The sequence below is a fragment of the Myotis myotis genome, unplaced genomic scaffold (assembly GCF_014108235.1).
Source record: "Myotis myotis isolate mMyoMyo1 unplaced genomic scaffold, mMyoMyo1.p scaffold_m19_p_9, whole genome shotgun sequence".
Classification (NCBI taxonomy): Eukaryota; Metazoa; Chordata; class Mammalia; order Chiroptera; family Vespertilionidae; genus Myotis; species Myotis myotis.
This window is the reverse complement of record NW_023416401.1, coordinates 49,216,184-49,232,719: the sequence shown is the minus strand read 5'-3', so window position 1 is coordinate 49,232,719 and position 16,536 is coordinate 49,216,184. Positions and strand designations below refer to the sequence as shown.

The 16,536-nt window shown below is 42.9% G+C and overlaps 1 protein-coding gene across 7 annotated transcripts in view; it reads left to right on the top strand.

The window, feature by feature from the left end:
• The window catches only part of SERPINB11 (serpin family B member 11), a 66,525-nt gene extending 64,196 nt beyond the window's left edge, over positions 1-2,329 (top strand). For all 7 annotated transcript variants that reach the window (XM_036321530.1, XM_036321531.1, XM_036321529.1 and 4 more), the window contains one exon: positions 1,429-2,329. In XM_036321530.1, coding sequence (XP_036177423.1) covers positions 1,429-1,833 — 405 coding nt within the window. In that variant the 3' untranslated portion in view covers positions 1,834-2,329. The remainder of the gene's footprint in view (positions 1-1,428) is intronic.
• The last annotated feature ends 14,207 nt before the right edge of the window (positions 2,330-16,536 follow it).

Here is a 16,536-nt window from a genome sequence, read left to right as displayed (position 1 = left end):
GCAGCCAGCACTAATTCGATCACAAGCTGATTTAGCAGCATTGCCCTAGGGACTGTGAGAGGAAAGGGAGGATTCCTGGCCCCGGCCTTCAGGATAATGTATTTAGGGAAAACAACCTAGTGTTATATTTAAAAAGGCATCTGGTAACAAAAGGGCTATGCTGTACACACAGACACACACATATTGATCATTTGACACTTGGGAAACACCTTCGTAATGAAATTATAATGCAAGTCGAGCTTCCAGTCTGTGGACATCTAATGAAGTCATCTTCCTCTCAGGAGCAGGGAGATGTACTGCTGACCCAAAAGTCGCATGTTTTTGTGGGCCAACCACCATGTTTAGTGTCTTGGTTTTGTGGGGAAATGACAGCCACAGTCACTGAGAAGAGTTCAGGGTGGTGGTCTGAGTTTGAATATGATCCCCCCTCCCTGGCTGCCATCAGAGCGGCCTAGCACAGAGCAGGCAAGACACTGCTATGGCTCCTCCCAGCCTTGCTGAGACCTTCCAGTGCTCTGCCAGCATGACTGTTGCCTAGGAGACCAGTCTAGCTTCTGGGCCCTTGCAGTAGCTCACATACACACACACACACACAGGTGCTCTTTACTCTGTGTTCTAACCAGAGCAAAGAGCACCTGCAAAGGCCTTAGAAGTATGAGGCAGCGAGATGATTTTGTGTCATGAAGTTGTGGTAACTTGGATCAGGGCACAAACAGACAGAAGGAAAAGATAGAAACCACTGACCTGATATTGTCAGGATGGTGAGGTGACCCAAAAGTCTTCAACTCTTGCAGGAGAAGAATGATGGGGTTTGACATGCTAGTGGGGAGACCTGTAGAGAGTTTCAAATGTCCGAGGACAGAAGTGTGAAGAGTTTACAAAAACATCTGGAACTGGGTGGAAAATAAGCCAGGGTTGTGAGGCTGCATTGGGAAATCTGAGCAGGGATGTGGGAGTTGACTTGCTAAGTGTAGGCACCCAGAGGTCAGCTTTAAGAGTGGGGCAGGAGGAGATTAAAGTGGAGTGGAACAAGAAGTCCCCATGTCACAGAAGCCAAATAACAAACAAGTGCATAATGGAGATTGCTATTAAATGTTTCAGATATGAGAACCAAGAAGTACTTGAGTTCTTCAAGAAAATGAGAACACAATTGCTGAGGCATTAGAGAGAGTTTTGGTAAAGCCGACACACTGAGGGAATGAATTAACACACATTGGATAAGTTTAATTATAAAATGTCAATGAGAAGTAGACAATAGAAAATAGAAGATGTGGATGAATGCAGGATTCTTTTCTCTTTCAGATAAAATTTGAGCACAGTTTAAAGGTAGAAAAGAAGTCAGTGGAATTGAGTAGTTCACTCTGAGAATTACAAAATGCAGAGGTGTGTGCTTGGCTCGTGTGGGTCCATCTGTGTTTTGTCTCTTAGATAGAGAAGCGGCTGAACTCGAAGATGTTTCACAAGTGGACCAGCTCCTCCAACATGATGGAAAGGAATGTCGAAGTCCATTTGCCCCGATTCAAACTGGAGATCAAGTATGAGCTGAATTCCTTGCTAAAATCCCTCGGGATGACAGATGTCTTCCACCAGAGTAAAGCTGATCTGTCTGGAATGTCACCAGCCAAGGGCCTGTATCTATCAAAGGTCATCCACAAGTCATATGTGGATGTCAACGAAGAGGGCACGGAGGCAGCAGCAGCCACTGGGGACAACTTCGTCATGAAAAGACTCCCCATCCGAGCTCAGTTCATGGCGAACCACCCTTTCCTGTTCTTCATAAGGCACACTGGCACCAACACCATTCTCTTCTGTGGCAAGCTTGCCTCTCCCTAAGCAAATGGGGTTGAGCAAGGCTCAGAGTCACAGAGGAGGTGCAGGGATAAACCCATGACTCTGAGCAGTTCCCACCTATCACACCTTTGTGCCTCAGTTTGCTTGTCTGAAAATGGGTTGAGGATCTCTCCCAACTTATTCCATGAGTTATTGAACCCTAAGATTATGATAATCATGGAGGAAGGTATATTTACAGAAAAGGCTTTTCTGGTTCTCTTATCTTTGGGGCCTCATTTTAGTACTGTCTGGTGACATAATCAAGTCATTGAGGGAAATTTTAAAGAATTACATTTTCTTGACTTGTGTATATCAGTGAGTTCAGTGAGTTCTTGAATAAGTGACCACTCCACCTCTAGAAAAACCAATCAAAGGGTTCCCACTTTGGTTGGATTTTAAAATATTGACATTTTCCTTGCATGTGTAAATGTAACATCCTGAATTTTTGTTCAAATTTCTGTATTGACTATAATAAATGCATGAAATGCCTTTGAAGCCATTTTAGTGGAATTTTTGGCCAAATTTTTGTCAGACCCTAAATGGAGTAATAGACTCTTTTGATCTCTCTCCACTGGTGGCACGTGTTTCCTCTTTGTGCCAATAGAGAAAGCAGAGCTCAGTGAGGCATTCAGCTCAGCATGGCCAGACCCCGAAAGACACATATACCTCCAGCCAAACACCAGATTTACTACCCCAAACTAGTGACTTTAAAAGATTCTGGTCCTTTCATTATTCATTTCCTGAAGAAATATTTTAAGTATCTACTAAGTTCCAGCACCATGTTAAACCAAATATATATATATATATATCAGTCTTTGTCTTCATAAGCTAATATGAAGAGAAGGCAGAGAAGGCAGACTATAGAATAGTAATGACAATGGGTGATGGCTGCTGTGAGAAGACTGTTCTCAATGAAAACAAGCCCTGAAGATGGAGTGAAGTGGTGGGAGGGGGGATTCCTTTAAGTGATGACCCCTGAGAGGCATTTCAGAGAGTGAGGGCTCTTTTCTGAGGAAAACGACTTGATCAGATTCACATTCTAGAAAGATCACTTGGGTTTCCAAATGGCCATCTTCATAATGGGAAAGAGGCATTATAAACTACATGGATTAAATCACAAGAACATTTTCCATGTCACTAATCACTTTTGTAGGACTGGGACAGTTTTGCAACTGGCTCATGGTTTATTTTGGTTACACATAGATAGATAGCATCATTGACAATTTAGGTGTGACAGTGAAAGGCGCCACTGGAATGCTTAATTGGGTGATGGAATTGTCCAGTAATATGGACATGAGTCAGAGTCAGCCACAACAGCTCTGACATTTATGCCAAGAATTCCCCAGTCTAGTCCCCAAGCACCTTCAGCACATATTGAAAAGATCCTTTGTTAAGACGTAATAAAGCTGTTGGTTGACATTTACCAGACTGGGATTTGGCAGGGTTTCCGAATTCCATATGCAATCTACAGATTTATTTTTTTTAAAATACTGCTTTCTGTTAATTAAATCTTTATATGACTTTGTATACCCTGTGTCTCTCAGACTACATGAAACTTTGTATTGGATCTCACTGAATATGTGGGTCCTTCAGAGTCTCATGCCTCACTTCCCTAGTTCCCTAAATCCTGTCTGGGATTCCACACTTTTCCCCAATTCATGGTTGGCTTAGTGTGGAATCTACTCCCTTCCCTCTAGTGCTACAGAGCAGTGGGGAAGCCTATGACTTCACCAACAGGTCCACAAAGGTGCCACCATCTGTTGGTGCTACATCCAGAACTGCATTAGGCCAAGACTCCCTGAGTTCCTGGAGCTGCTGTTCCTGCCCAAAGGGTCCCATAAATTTGAGTGGGGAGGCGTTTCAGTGCTCAAAATGGAAGCTGGGATAGGAAAACTCTCCCATCCATGGATATTGGCTATCCCATCCCATAGTTTCCAAGCAGGTCTCCGGCCTTGTTCAAGGAGAGGCTACTCAAACTGTCCCATGGAGGCTTTTCTCCCTGGGATTTAGGCTCAAGCACACAGGTGGGCTGCTTGCACAGTTGCCCTTTGCCACCAAATGTGAACCACTGTCCTAGGGTCATGGACACCCTGAATTTCCTCCTGAGCACAAACTCTTTCTAGGATGCAAATAGGTTCCTGTGAGCTTCCTCAACACCTCTTCATGCATGTCATACCACCTCAATTTCTGCATTACTCTTCCCTGTTTTACTTTTCTCATTAGCACTTATTGCTCTCATTACACATTTTATTTATTTATTTTGTGTATGGAGAATCTCTTCCCATTATCATGTGAACTTGATGAGGTCAGGATTAAAAAAAAAAAAAACTTGTGTGTTGTTGTCCTAGTGCAGTGGTTGGCAAACTCATTAGTCAACAGAGCCAAATATCAACAGTACAATGATTGAAATTTCTTTTGAGAGCCAAATTTTTTAAACTTAAACTATATAGGTAGGTACATTGTTATTAACTTAATTAGGGTACTCCTAAGGCTTAGGAAAAGCCACATTCAAGGAGATAAAGAGCCGCAGTTTGCCGACCATGGTCCTCGTGCAAACAATGCCTGGAGCATAGTAGTCAATAAATATGGGTTGAATGAATTAAGGAATTCATCCCTTTAATGCTTCAATGTTTTGAGTGCCTACTATGTTCTAGAGTTGGAAAGTGAAGATCATTGGTTTAAATAAGATAGGCTTGCCTGGCTGGCATGGCTCAGTGGTTGAGCATTGACCTATGAACCAGGAGTTCTCGGTTTGATTCCTGGTCAGGGCACATGACCGGTTGTGGGCTCCATCCCCAGTATGGGGAGTGTTGGAGGAAACTGGACAGTGATTCTCTCTCATCATGGATGTTTCTATCTCCCTCTCCTTCTCCATTCCTCTCTGAAATCAATAAAAATATATTTAAAAAATAATTAAATCAGATAGGCTTGAGATAACGCCATGAACTTGACCAACGGTAGAGTTCAGCAGACAATTCTAATAGGATGGTCTATAAAAAAATAGTCCCAGGCTGCACTGTGGACAAATGTTTTGTTTCTGCATGGTCTTTTCTGATAAAGAAGATGAAAGTGTCTGTATACTCCCACATACCTCAGATGGCTTAAGGTACACCTTGTGTTGAGCTGGGTTCCCCAGAACATCTAAGTTACAGTTTAGGAGAGTCAATGACCACTGTGATCAGCTGACTCAATGCAACAATTGTCACAAGTGCCAGGGGAATTTCAGCCTGTCTAACTGAGTGAAAGGTGTTGCTGACAGGGAGCTGAGCTGTTTAGTGGTTGCTGATTTGTTAGGACACCATTCAAATGAAGTAAAATTGCTAGGGATGGTCAAAAGTTAAACCTCATTGCATTAAATAATGTAACCGATTTGACCAGTTATTCAGCTAAATTTTATGCAGCTTTTACACTCAAGGTAACTCTGTGTGTCAATTGGTGTGTCGTGAGCTTCTCCTAGTGGGTGAGACAATGACATGAGATGTATATAAGATATATCTGTGCTGTGGGAAGACATCCATGAAAACTACCATTTCATGAGGATGACATCAATGAAAACTTCCATTTATTGAACTGTTATTGCATGCCAGGAACCATTTTAAGTATTTTATCAATTTTATCCCCATAACTGTATGTGATGTCACCTGGTCACTCTGACTTAGAGTGTCAGTAACATGTCTAATGTCACACTGTTAGTTGCAGAGCCAAGGTTTGAGTCCATGCTTTACCCTCTGCGCTATTGCTACATGCTACTCAGTACCTTTGTGGACTTTGGAGGAGAGGTTAGAGTGTCAATTTAGAGACTGCTTCTGCCACAGCTCCTCTTACAATCCTGTAATCCCTAGTTTTTAGCTGACTCATTAATTTAGAGCAGCGGTTCTCAATCTGTGGGTCGCGACCCCTTTGGGGGTCGAACGACCCTTTCACAGGGGTCGCCTAAGACCATCGGAAAACACATATATAATTACATATTGTTTTTGTGATTAATCACTATGCTTTAATTATGTTCAATTTGTAACAATGAAAATACATCCTGCATATCAGATATTTACATTACAATTCATAACAGTAGCAAAATTATAGTTATGAAGTAGCAACGAAAATAATTTTATGGTTGGGGGTTACCACAACATGAGGAACTGTATTAAAGGGTCGTGGCATTAGGAAGGTTGAGAACCACTGATTTAGAGGTTGTAGATATATTGTTGTAATTCCCCATCCTATCACTAGATGGCAGGCTTGCTGGCAGAGGGAACAGAGGGTGGGGTAGATATCTGGTATGTAATTTGTAAATCCCATCAGGAATCTTGGTAAAATAGTTCATAGGCTATTTCAATCAGACATTATAATATTTATTAAATTTATACTTATTAAATTTATTTCACTTTGTATTTAACAGCTCAATTTTTCCTTTTTATTTGTTCAATATTTGCAAAGGAAGTATAAGTCAGATAGTGGGGAATTTGACTCATTCATGACTATGTCTAGAACAGTTTTTAGCCTATAGTAGGGACTCAAAAAATATTTGATAATTCCTTTTCTTTCTTTCATGTTTTAAGCACCTAATTCCAAAAATTTCTTTTATTTTGAACAAATTTTGGTCTTACAGAAAAGTTGCGAACATAGTAAAAAGTCATTTTATATCTCTCAACCCATTTCTGGTAATGTTGACATCTTACATAACCATAGTACAACTATCAGGAATAAAAAATATAACATTGACATAGTCTTATTAATTAAACTACAATTTTTTTTTGAATTTTATCCATTCCGCCCCCCCCTCCCCGTCCCCATGTCCTCTTTCTGTTCTGGGATCAGACCCAAGGATTCATGTTGCATTTAGTTATTATTTATACTTAGTCTATTAAAGTCCCTTGGTCTTCCCTAGTGTTCGTGACCTTGAAAATTTTGAAGAGTATCTATTATTTTATAGGATGTCCATTGATCTGGTTTTGTGTGATGCATTCCAGTTGGAGGGAGATGGTGCACTTTGGGGAAGAAAACCAGAAGAATAATGCTGTGTCCTTCTCAGTTCACCATATTAGTGACGTTTACCTTGATCACTTGGATAATTTAGTGATTGCTAGGATTCTCCACTGTCAGGTTACCTTTTTATCCCTTTGTAGTTAATAAATATCTTGAGGAGATTTTTTAAGATTATGCAAATCCTGTATCTCCTCCAACTTTCGTCCACAAACTTTAGCATATATTGTACATCCATCACCTGTTGACCATTTTCAGATAAATATTTTTTACAGGTGTGTAATTATATCCCTCAACTGGGCATCTCTTCAAATATTTTTAAAGTGAGAATCTATGTTCTATAAAAATACTGGAAGAAAATATCAACAACTGATATTGGATCTAGCCTCTTAAATCCATTGAAAATATAAAAAGACTTTGCTGTTTATAAAAAACTAGAGGCCCGGTGCACAAAAATTTGTGCACTCGGGGGGGCAAGGGGGTCCCTCAGCCCGGCCTGTGCCCTCTCGCAGTCTGGGACCCCTCAGGAGATAACGACCTGCTGGCTTAAGCCCTCTCCCGGGTGGCAGAGGGCAGGCCCAATCCCTAGGTGCAGCCCCTGGTCAGGCAGAAGTAGGGCCGATTGGGGAGTTGGGGCGCTGCCCCCTGTCACGCACAGAGCAGGGTCGATCAGGGGGTTGGGAGCTCCCCCCTGTCACTCACAGAGTAGGGCCGATAGGGGAGTTGGGGCACCACCCCCTGTCACACACAGAGCAGGGCGGATAGGGGGTTGGGGTGCCGCCACTGTCACACTCAGGGCAGGGTCGATGGGGAGGTTATGGCTCTACCCCGTCACACACAGAGCAGGGCCAGAGGGGGGCGGGGAGGGATTGGGGCGCCGCACCTTGTCACACACAGAGCAGGGCCAATCAGGGGGGTTTGGTCGCTGCCCCCTGTCACGCTGATCCCGGTGCCAGGAGGCCTTGCTGCTCCGCTGATCCCGGTGCTGGGAGGCCTCGCGGCTCCACTGATCCTGGTGCTGGGAGGCATATTACCCTTTTACTATATAGGATAGAAGTCTGGTGCACGGGTGGGGGCCAGCTGGTTTGCCCTGAAAGGTGTCCTGGATCAGGGTGGGGGTCCCCACTGGGGTGCCTGGCCAGCCTGGGTGAGGGGCTGAGGGCTGTTTTCAGGCTGACGGGTGACTGAAGCTCCCAACCTGTCCTTTTTTCCTTTTTTTATTTCCATTTTGGGCCAGCTTTAGCTCTGAGGCACGGCTCCAGCTATGAGACTTCCACTGCTGAAATCAGGTTTCTGGCCTTTGTTTACCCTTCTGTATGTGAAACAATGTTGCGGTCCTGCAGGCTGAAGCCTGGGGTTTTGTTTAGCTTCTATTTTTGTAACATAGTTGCTTAGAGCGCAGCTGAGAGGCTGGCAAGGCAGGCGGGGAAGCTTGGCTTCCTCTGTCACTAAAGCAAGCAAGCCTCATGTTAGTTTCCAGCTGCCTGGCTGCCGGCCGCCATCTTGGCTGTCAGTTAATTTGCATATCTCGCAGATTAGCAAATGGGAAGGGTAGCAGTCGTACGCCAATTACCTTGTTTCTGTTTTATTAGATAGGATTTACCCAGGGTATAATCATTAGAAATTGGTGATCATAAAGGAAAAAAACTCATTACTAATTCTTCTCTAAACTCTAACCTTGTTAAAATTATGCCAATATCCTTCCAGAAAATTTTATATATATATATATATATATATATATATATATATATATACACACACTAGAGGCCCGGTGCATAAAAATTTGTGCACTCAGGGGTAGGGGGTCTCTCAGCCCGGCCTCTGCCCTCTCCCAGTCTGGGACCCCTCGGGAGATAACGACCTGCTGGCTTAGGCCTGCTCCGGGTGGCAGAAGGCAGGCCCAATCCCTAGGTGCAGCCCCTGGCCGGGCTCAGAACAGGGCTGAATGGGGAGTTGGGATGCCGCCCTCAGTCACGCTCAGAGTAGGGCCAATTGGGGGGTTGAAGCACCGCCCCCTGTCACACTCAAGGCAGGGTCGATGGGGATGTTGCGGCGCCACCCCCTGTCACACACAGAGCAGGGTCGATCAAAGGGTTGGGGAGCTCCCCCCTGTCACTCACAGAGTAGGGCCGATAGGGGAGTTGGGCCACTGCCCCCTGTCACACACAGAGCAGGGCGGATCAGGGGGTTGGGGCGCCACACCCTGTCACACTCAGGGCAGGGCCGATGGGGAGGTTATGGCTCTACCCCATCACACACAGAGCAGGGCCCGTGGCGGCGGTGTTGGGGCGCCGCACCCTGTCACACACAGAGCAGGGCCGATCAGGGGGTTGGGGAGCTCCCTGCTATCAGGCACAGAGCAGGGCTGGTCAGGGGGTTGGGGCACCTTCCCCTGTCATGAACAGAGCAGCGCCCTGTCACGCTGATCCCGGTGCCGGGAGGCCTCTCGGCTCCGTTGATCCCGGTGCTGGGAGGCCTCGCGGCTCCGCTGATCCCGGTGCTGGGAGGCATATTACCCATTTACTATATAGGATAGAGGCCTGGTGCATGGGTGGGGCTGGCTGGTTTGCCCTGAAGGGTGTCCTGGATCAGGGTGGGGGTCCCCACTGGGGTGCCTGGCCAGTCTGGGTGAGGGGCTGAGGGCTGTTTTCAGGCTGGCGGGTTACTGAAGCTCCCAACTGCTCCGTTTTTCTTTTTTTTATTTTATTCTGGGCCAGCTTTAGCTCTGAGGCTTGGCTCCAGCTCTTAGGCCTCCGCTGCTGAAAGCAGGTATCTGGTTTGTTTGGGTTCTATAATCAAAACACTGTTTCCACTCCAGCTCTGAGATCCCGGCTGGCTGAAAGCAGGTTTCTGGGATTTTGTTTAGCTTCTATATTTGTAACAATGTTTCAGACTGCAAGCTCAGAGGCTGGCAAGGCAGGCGGGGAACGTTGGAGTCCTCCATCACTGAAGCAAGCAAGCCTCATGTTAGTTTCAAGCTGCCTGGCTGCCGGCCGCCATCTTGGCTGGCAGTTAATTTGCATATCGCCCGGATTAGCCAATGGGAAGGGTAGCGGAGGTATGGCTAATGACCATGTTTCTCTTTTATTAGATAGGATATATTTTAGAGGCCCAGTGCACAAATTTGTGCACAGGTGGGGTCCCTCAGCCTGGCTGGCAATCGGGGCTGATTGGGGCATCTCGCCCAGGCCAGATCTGGGCCGGCTGGCTGGGAGTGGGGGGGTGTAGGGGCCATGGGAGGTTCCTCGCAGGGCAATTAGGGCTGGCTGGCCTGGGGGGGGGGGCGTGCCATGGGAGGTTGGCCAGCTGGAGGGGAAGGGCCGTGGGAGGTTGGCTATGGGAGCTCACTGACCACCAGGGGGCACTCCTGCATTGAGCATCTGTCCCCTGGTGGTCAGTGCACATCATAGCAACTGGTCGACTGGTTGTTTGGGTCGTTCCGGTCTTTCGGTCGTAACAATTGTATATATATTTTGAAAAAGATCATATTGCATATACCATATTACACTTCATTTTTTTGTACTTAATATATTTTGGAAATATTTCTGTGTCTATTAACATTCTCTACAAAATCATTCTGTTTTTTTTAAACTTTTTTTAAAATGTATTTTTATTCATTTCAGAGAGGAAGGGAGAGGGAGAGAGAGAGAGGGAGAAACATCAATGATGAGAGAGAATCATTGATTGGCTGCCTCCTGCACGCCCCCTTCTGGGAATCGAGCCCACAACCCAGGCATGTGCCCTTGACCTGAATCGAACCTGGGACCCTTCAGTCCATAGGCCGACGCTCTCTCCATTGAGCCAAACCAGCTAGGGCTACAAAATCATTCTTAAGAGCAGCACAGTATTTATTTACAGGATGCAGAAGGATTTATATAAATAATTTATTATAATATATTTTTTCCAGTTTGTTTACTTTAAAAATTTAAATGTATCAGATGATCATTTAAGATAATAGTTGAGGGGTTACTTTCCCCCTTGATTCCTCACATCCACTTTCCAGACTTTCTATGCACCCACCTTCATGAGAAAAGACTATATAAGTAGGACAAAGACATTGCTCAGATTTCTCAATAGATTTTCTAGACAATAGCCTTGAATGTCAAACTTTCACTTGCATAGACCTGAATTTGAAAGAGGCTAGGCTCTTTGAATTTGCAGAATGTGGCACTAAATATGCAGTGGGAACCATGAGAGGAGCAGAATCTGTGGTTAATTTGGTACACATTTTGGTGGAGTATGTGTTTAGAGGACTGAAACAGCTTCACCACACAGGCTTAAGATCAGCTTTAGTAGACACTGCCAAAGACTGTTATCCCAAAGTGGGTTTTCCAATGTAAACTTCCACCAGCAATGCATGAGAATTTCCTGTTCAAATCTTTTGCACATATTTCTATTGGGTTGTCTTTCCTTTTGTTACTGATTTGTAGGACAACTTTATTCATTCAGGATGACAGATCTTTGTCACAAATATTTATTGCAAATATTTTCTACCATTTGGTGGCTTGCCTTTTCTCTCTCTTGAAGGTGTCTCTTTGATGACCAGAAGTTCTTAATTTTAATGAAGTCAATTTACTGATCTTTTTAACCCATGCTTTCTGTGACCTGTTCAAGAAACTTTTGTCTACACCAAGTTAACAAAGATATTCTATCTTTTAGAAATTTTGGTGCTAGTTTTCCATAAGACCTGCAATTCATCTAGAATTTATTTTTGCACATGCTGTGAAGTATGGTTTAAACTTCATTTTTTTAATATATATTTTATTGATTTTTTACAGAGAGGAAGGGAGAGGGATAGAGAGTTAGAAACATCGATGAGAGAGAAACATCGATCAGCTGCCTCCTGCACATCTCCCACTGGGGATGTGCCCACAACCCAGGCACATGCCCTTGACTGGAATCGAACCTGGGACTCTTCAGTCCACAGGCCGACGCTCTATCCACTGAGCCAAACCGGTTTCGGCTTAAACTTCATTTTTTAAGAAAAGTGTGGATATTCAGTTGGTCCAGAGGCATATGTTAAAAAGACACCTTTCTCCTCCTCCTCTTCTACTTAATGGTATTTTTGTTTTAAGTGAAGATCAAATTGGTTTATCTGTTTGTCTATCCTTGCACTCCTATCATTCTCTTAATTACTATAGCTTTATTTATTAAATAAATTATTTATTAGAATTTGTCACCTGCTAATGTGAGGTTGCAATTTTGTTTTTATACTTCAAGATTGTCCTCTTTACTTTAATGTAAATCTTAGAATCAGCCTGTCATTTTACAAATACATACAAATGAAAGAACTTTGTTTAGAATAACAAAAACAAATCTATGGAAAAATTTGAGGGACTTGACATATTTACAATATTTAGTTTTTCAACATATAGACATGATATATCCTGCTATTTAAGTTTTATTTTACTTCTCTCAATTATATTCCTCAATCTTCTATTAAGAGGTCTTGCACATGCTTTGGTTTTTTGATCCCTTTATAGATACTGTCGATATTTCTATTTGCTAAGTTAGCAGTGCAAATGTCAGGGCAGAAGATGAGATTCAGAGTCATGGACAGGTCTGGTGGGGAAAACTCATTTCTCTGCAGTCATGTCTGTTTTGATGTTTGTTTGCGTTTGTTTTGATGTGTTGGTTGTTTTCCAAAGCCTTGAGGTTGGTTCAGGATGCTCTGTGGCCAGGCATCCAATCCATTTGACAAAGCCACTTTGGGAATTCACTCTTCTAAAACGTTGCCAATTATGTATATCTTGGTATAACTTCTAGTACCTTTTGTTTTCAACAGTGTCTACTAAAGCTGATCTTTGTTGTCAGGCAACTACTGACTCTAAAGAGATGGCTTGCCATCTCAGGAAATCCCCCCTTTAGGTGCTTCCTGCTCTTATATTTAAATGAATTTCTAGGTCACATGCTGCCACCAATCTGCAGCGACAGAGGAGAATAATAGAAAGCCACTCTGGGTTGGTCTTGCTGCCTCATCATTTTCCCTCTACTTTTGTCCTCTTTTTTCATGTCTAGGTGTAGAGTGTAGGACAGTGATGGCGAACCTTCTGAGCTCGGCGTGTCAGCATTTTGAAAAACCCTAGCTTAACTCTGGTGCAGTGTCACATAGAAATTTTTTGATATTTGCAATCATAGTAAAACAAAGATTTATATTTTTGATATTTATTTATATATTTAAATGCCACTTAACAAAGAAAACTCAACCAAAAAAATGAGTTCTCGTGTCACCTCTGACACGCGTGTCATAGGTTCGCCATCACTGGTGTAGGAACTCCATCACTTACTTCCTCAAGGTCACTGCTCATGTGATTGATGGATATTTGCAAGTGAATTATTGGTAGTTAAGTTTTCAGGGAGGCAAATTTACATGTGGATATTTGAGTACATTGCTTCAGTTCCCCTAATCCCTTCAATGCTCAAGGGTCAACTGTATACACTAAGTACTTTATACATGTTACCTATGACCCTTTCAATCATAACTTCACTAAAATTCTCTCCATTTTTTCACATCAGGAAAGCAAGACATAGAGAGGCTGAACAGCTTGCCGAAGGTCACCCAGGTACAAGATGAGAAGCTGGAGTTTTCCCACTACACCACACCTTCTGAGTTCTGCCAGCAAAAGTGCACTTTCTGGAAGACCCATCCTGATGTTTGGTTCAGAGTAGATGGTCTCTGCTGCGTATGTGTGGGCTGTCAGCCTTTCCCCAGAGTTGCGCATTGCCATGTGTTATTGACAAAACCATCCCTATGTTGCAAGCTTATCATGAGATCTGGACTTGAGTCACTTCATCTTTCAGGGACACCATTTGAACCCTAGATAATGACTGTCCTGGGAGTGGATAAAACCCAGGCATTGGACCTCTGTCCTGGGTGGAGGACAGGATTGGCTAAGTTCTTTTTTTTTTTTTTTTTTTTTTCAGTTGATCAGCATAGCCAGGTTCTGTAGCCAAGATCTCCAGCCACGTTCTGTTTTTTTTTTGTTTTTTTTTTTTTAATACTCAGGTTTTCATTTTAAATTTTATTTAAAACAAAACCCCCCTTTAATGCATATTATTTCTGAATTAGATAAGACTCTATCTTGTAATACAACCCAAACTAACTCTTGCTTTCCTCTGAGTTGGTCATGTTCTCAGGCTGACTTTTTCCATCAACCCGTCTCCTCCCTCCCTCCCTCCCTCCCCCTTCCCTCCTTCCCTTCCCTTCCCTTCCCTTCCCTTCCCTTCCCTTCCCTTCCCTTCCCTTCCCTTCCCTTCCCTTCCCTTCCCTTCTTCCTTCTCTCTCCCTCCCTCCCCCTCTCTCTCCCTCCCCCTCTGTTTCCTTTTTTTATTTTTATTTTTTTAATTTTATTTTATTTTTTATTATTATTATTATTTTTTTTATTGCTTAAAGTATTACAAAGGGTATTACATATGTGTCCATTTTATCCCCCCGCCCTAGACAGTCCCCTAGCCTCCCCTATCCCCCAATGTCTTATGTCCATTGGTTATGCTTATATGCATGCATACAAGTCCTTTAGTTGATCTCTTACCCCCCTACCTCCTGTCCCGCAACCCTCCCCGGCCTTCCTGCTGCAGTTTGACAATCTGTTTGAGGCAGCTCTGCCTCTGTATCTATTATTGTTCAAAAGTTTATAATGGTCTCTATTATCCATGAATGAGTGAGATCATGTGGTATTTTTCCTTCATTGACTGGCTTATTTCACTTAGCATAATGCTCTCCAGTTCCATCCATGACGTTGCAAATGGTAAGAGTTCCTTCCTTTTTAGAGCAGCATAGTATTCCATCGTGTAGATGTACCACAGTTTTCTAATCCATTCATCTACTGATGGACACTTAGGCTGTTTCCAGATCTTAGCTATGGTGAATTGTGCTGCTATGAACATAGGGGTGCATATATCCTTTCTGATTGGTGTTTCTGGTTTCTTGGGATATATTCCTAGAAGTGGGATCACAGGGTCAAATGGGAGTTCCATTTTCAGTTTTTTAAGGAAACTCCATACTGTCTTCCATAGTGGCTGCACCAGTCTGCATTCCCACCAGCAGTGCACAAGTGTTCCTTTTTCTCCACATCCTCTCCAGCACTTGTCGTTTGTTGATTTGTTGATGATAGCCAGTCTGACAGGTGTGAGATGGTACCTCATTGTTGTTTTGATTTGCATCTCTCGGATGATTAGTGACTTTGAGCATGTTTTCATATGTCTCTTGGCTTTCTGAATGTCCTCTTTTGAAAGGTGTCTATTTAGGTCCGTTGCCCATTTTTTGATTGGATTGTTTATCTTCCTTTTGTTAAGTTGTATGAGTTCCCTATAAATTTTGGAGATTAGGCCCTTATCAGATATGACATTGGCAAATATGTTTTCCCACACAGTGGGTTTTCTCGTTGTTTTGTTGATGGTTTCTTTTGCTGTGAAGAAGCTTTTTATTTTGATGTAGTCCCATTTGTTCATTTTCTCTTTAGTTTCAAGTGCCCTAGGAGCTGTATCAGTGAAGAAATTGCTTCGGCATATGTCTGAGATTTTGTTGCCTTTGGATTCTTCTAGAATTTTTATGGTTTCCTGTCGTACATTTAAGTCCTTTATCCATTTTGAGTTTATTTTTGTGTATGGTGTAAGTTGGTGGTCTAGTTTCATTTTCTTGCATATATCTGTCCAATTTTCCCAACACCATTTATTGAAGAGACTATCTTGGCTCCATTGTATGTTCTTGCCTCCTTTGTCAAATATTAATTGAGCATATTGGTTCGGGCCGATTTCTGGGCTCTCTATTCTATTCCATTGATCTATATGCCTATTCTTGTGCCAGTACCAGGCAGTTTTGAGAACAGTGGCTTTGTAATACATCTTGATATCTGGTATTGAGATCCCACCTACTTTGGTCTTTTTCAGGATTGCTGCAGCTATTCGGGGTCTTTTTTTATTCCAGATGAATTTTTGGAGAGTTCGTTCTAGATCTCTGAAGTATGCCGTTGCTATTTTAATGGGAAGTGCGTTGAATTTATAGATTGCTTTGGGTAGTATGGACATTTTAATGATGTTGATTCTACCAATCCATGAACACGGTATGTTCTTCCATCTGTTTATGTCTTCCTCTATATCTTTTTTCAACGTCCTGTAGTTTTCTGAGTAGAGGTCTTTTACCTCTTTAGTTAAGTTTATTCCTAGGTAGCTTAATTTTTTTGGTGCGATGGTAAACGGAATTGTTTTTATAATCTCTCTTTCTGAAAGTTCACTATTGGTGTATAGAAATGCCTCGGATTTCTTGGGGTTAATTTTGTATCCTGCTACATTGCCAAATTCATGTATTAAGTCCAGTAGCTTTTTGATGGAGTCTCTAGGGTTTTGTATGTATAATATCATGTCGTCTGCAAATAAGGACAGTTTTACTTCCTCTTTTCCAATTTGGATGCCTTTTATTTCTTCTTCTTGCCGAACTGCAATGGCTAACACTTCCAGTACTATGTTGAACAGGAGTGGTGAGAGGGGGCATCCCTGTCTTGTTCCTGTTCTTAGGGGAAATGGTGTTAGTTTTTGTCCATTGAGTATGATGTTGGCTGTGGGCCTGTCATATATGGCTTTTATTATGTTGAGGTATGATCCTTCTACTCCCACTTTGCTGAGAGCTTTTATCAAAAATGGGTGTTGAATTTTGTCAAATGCTTTTTCTGCATCAATTGATATGACCATGTGGTTTTTTTCTTTCAATTTGTTTATGTGATGTATCAC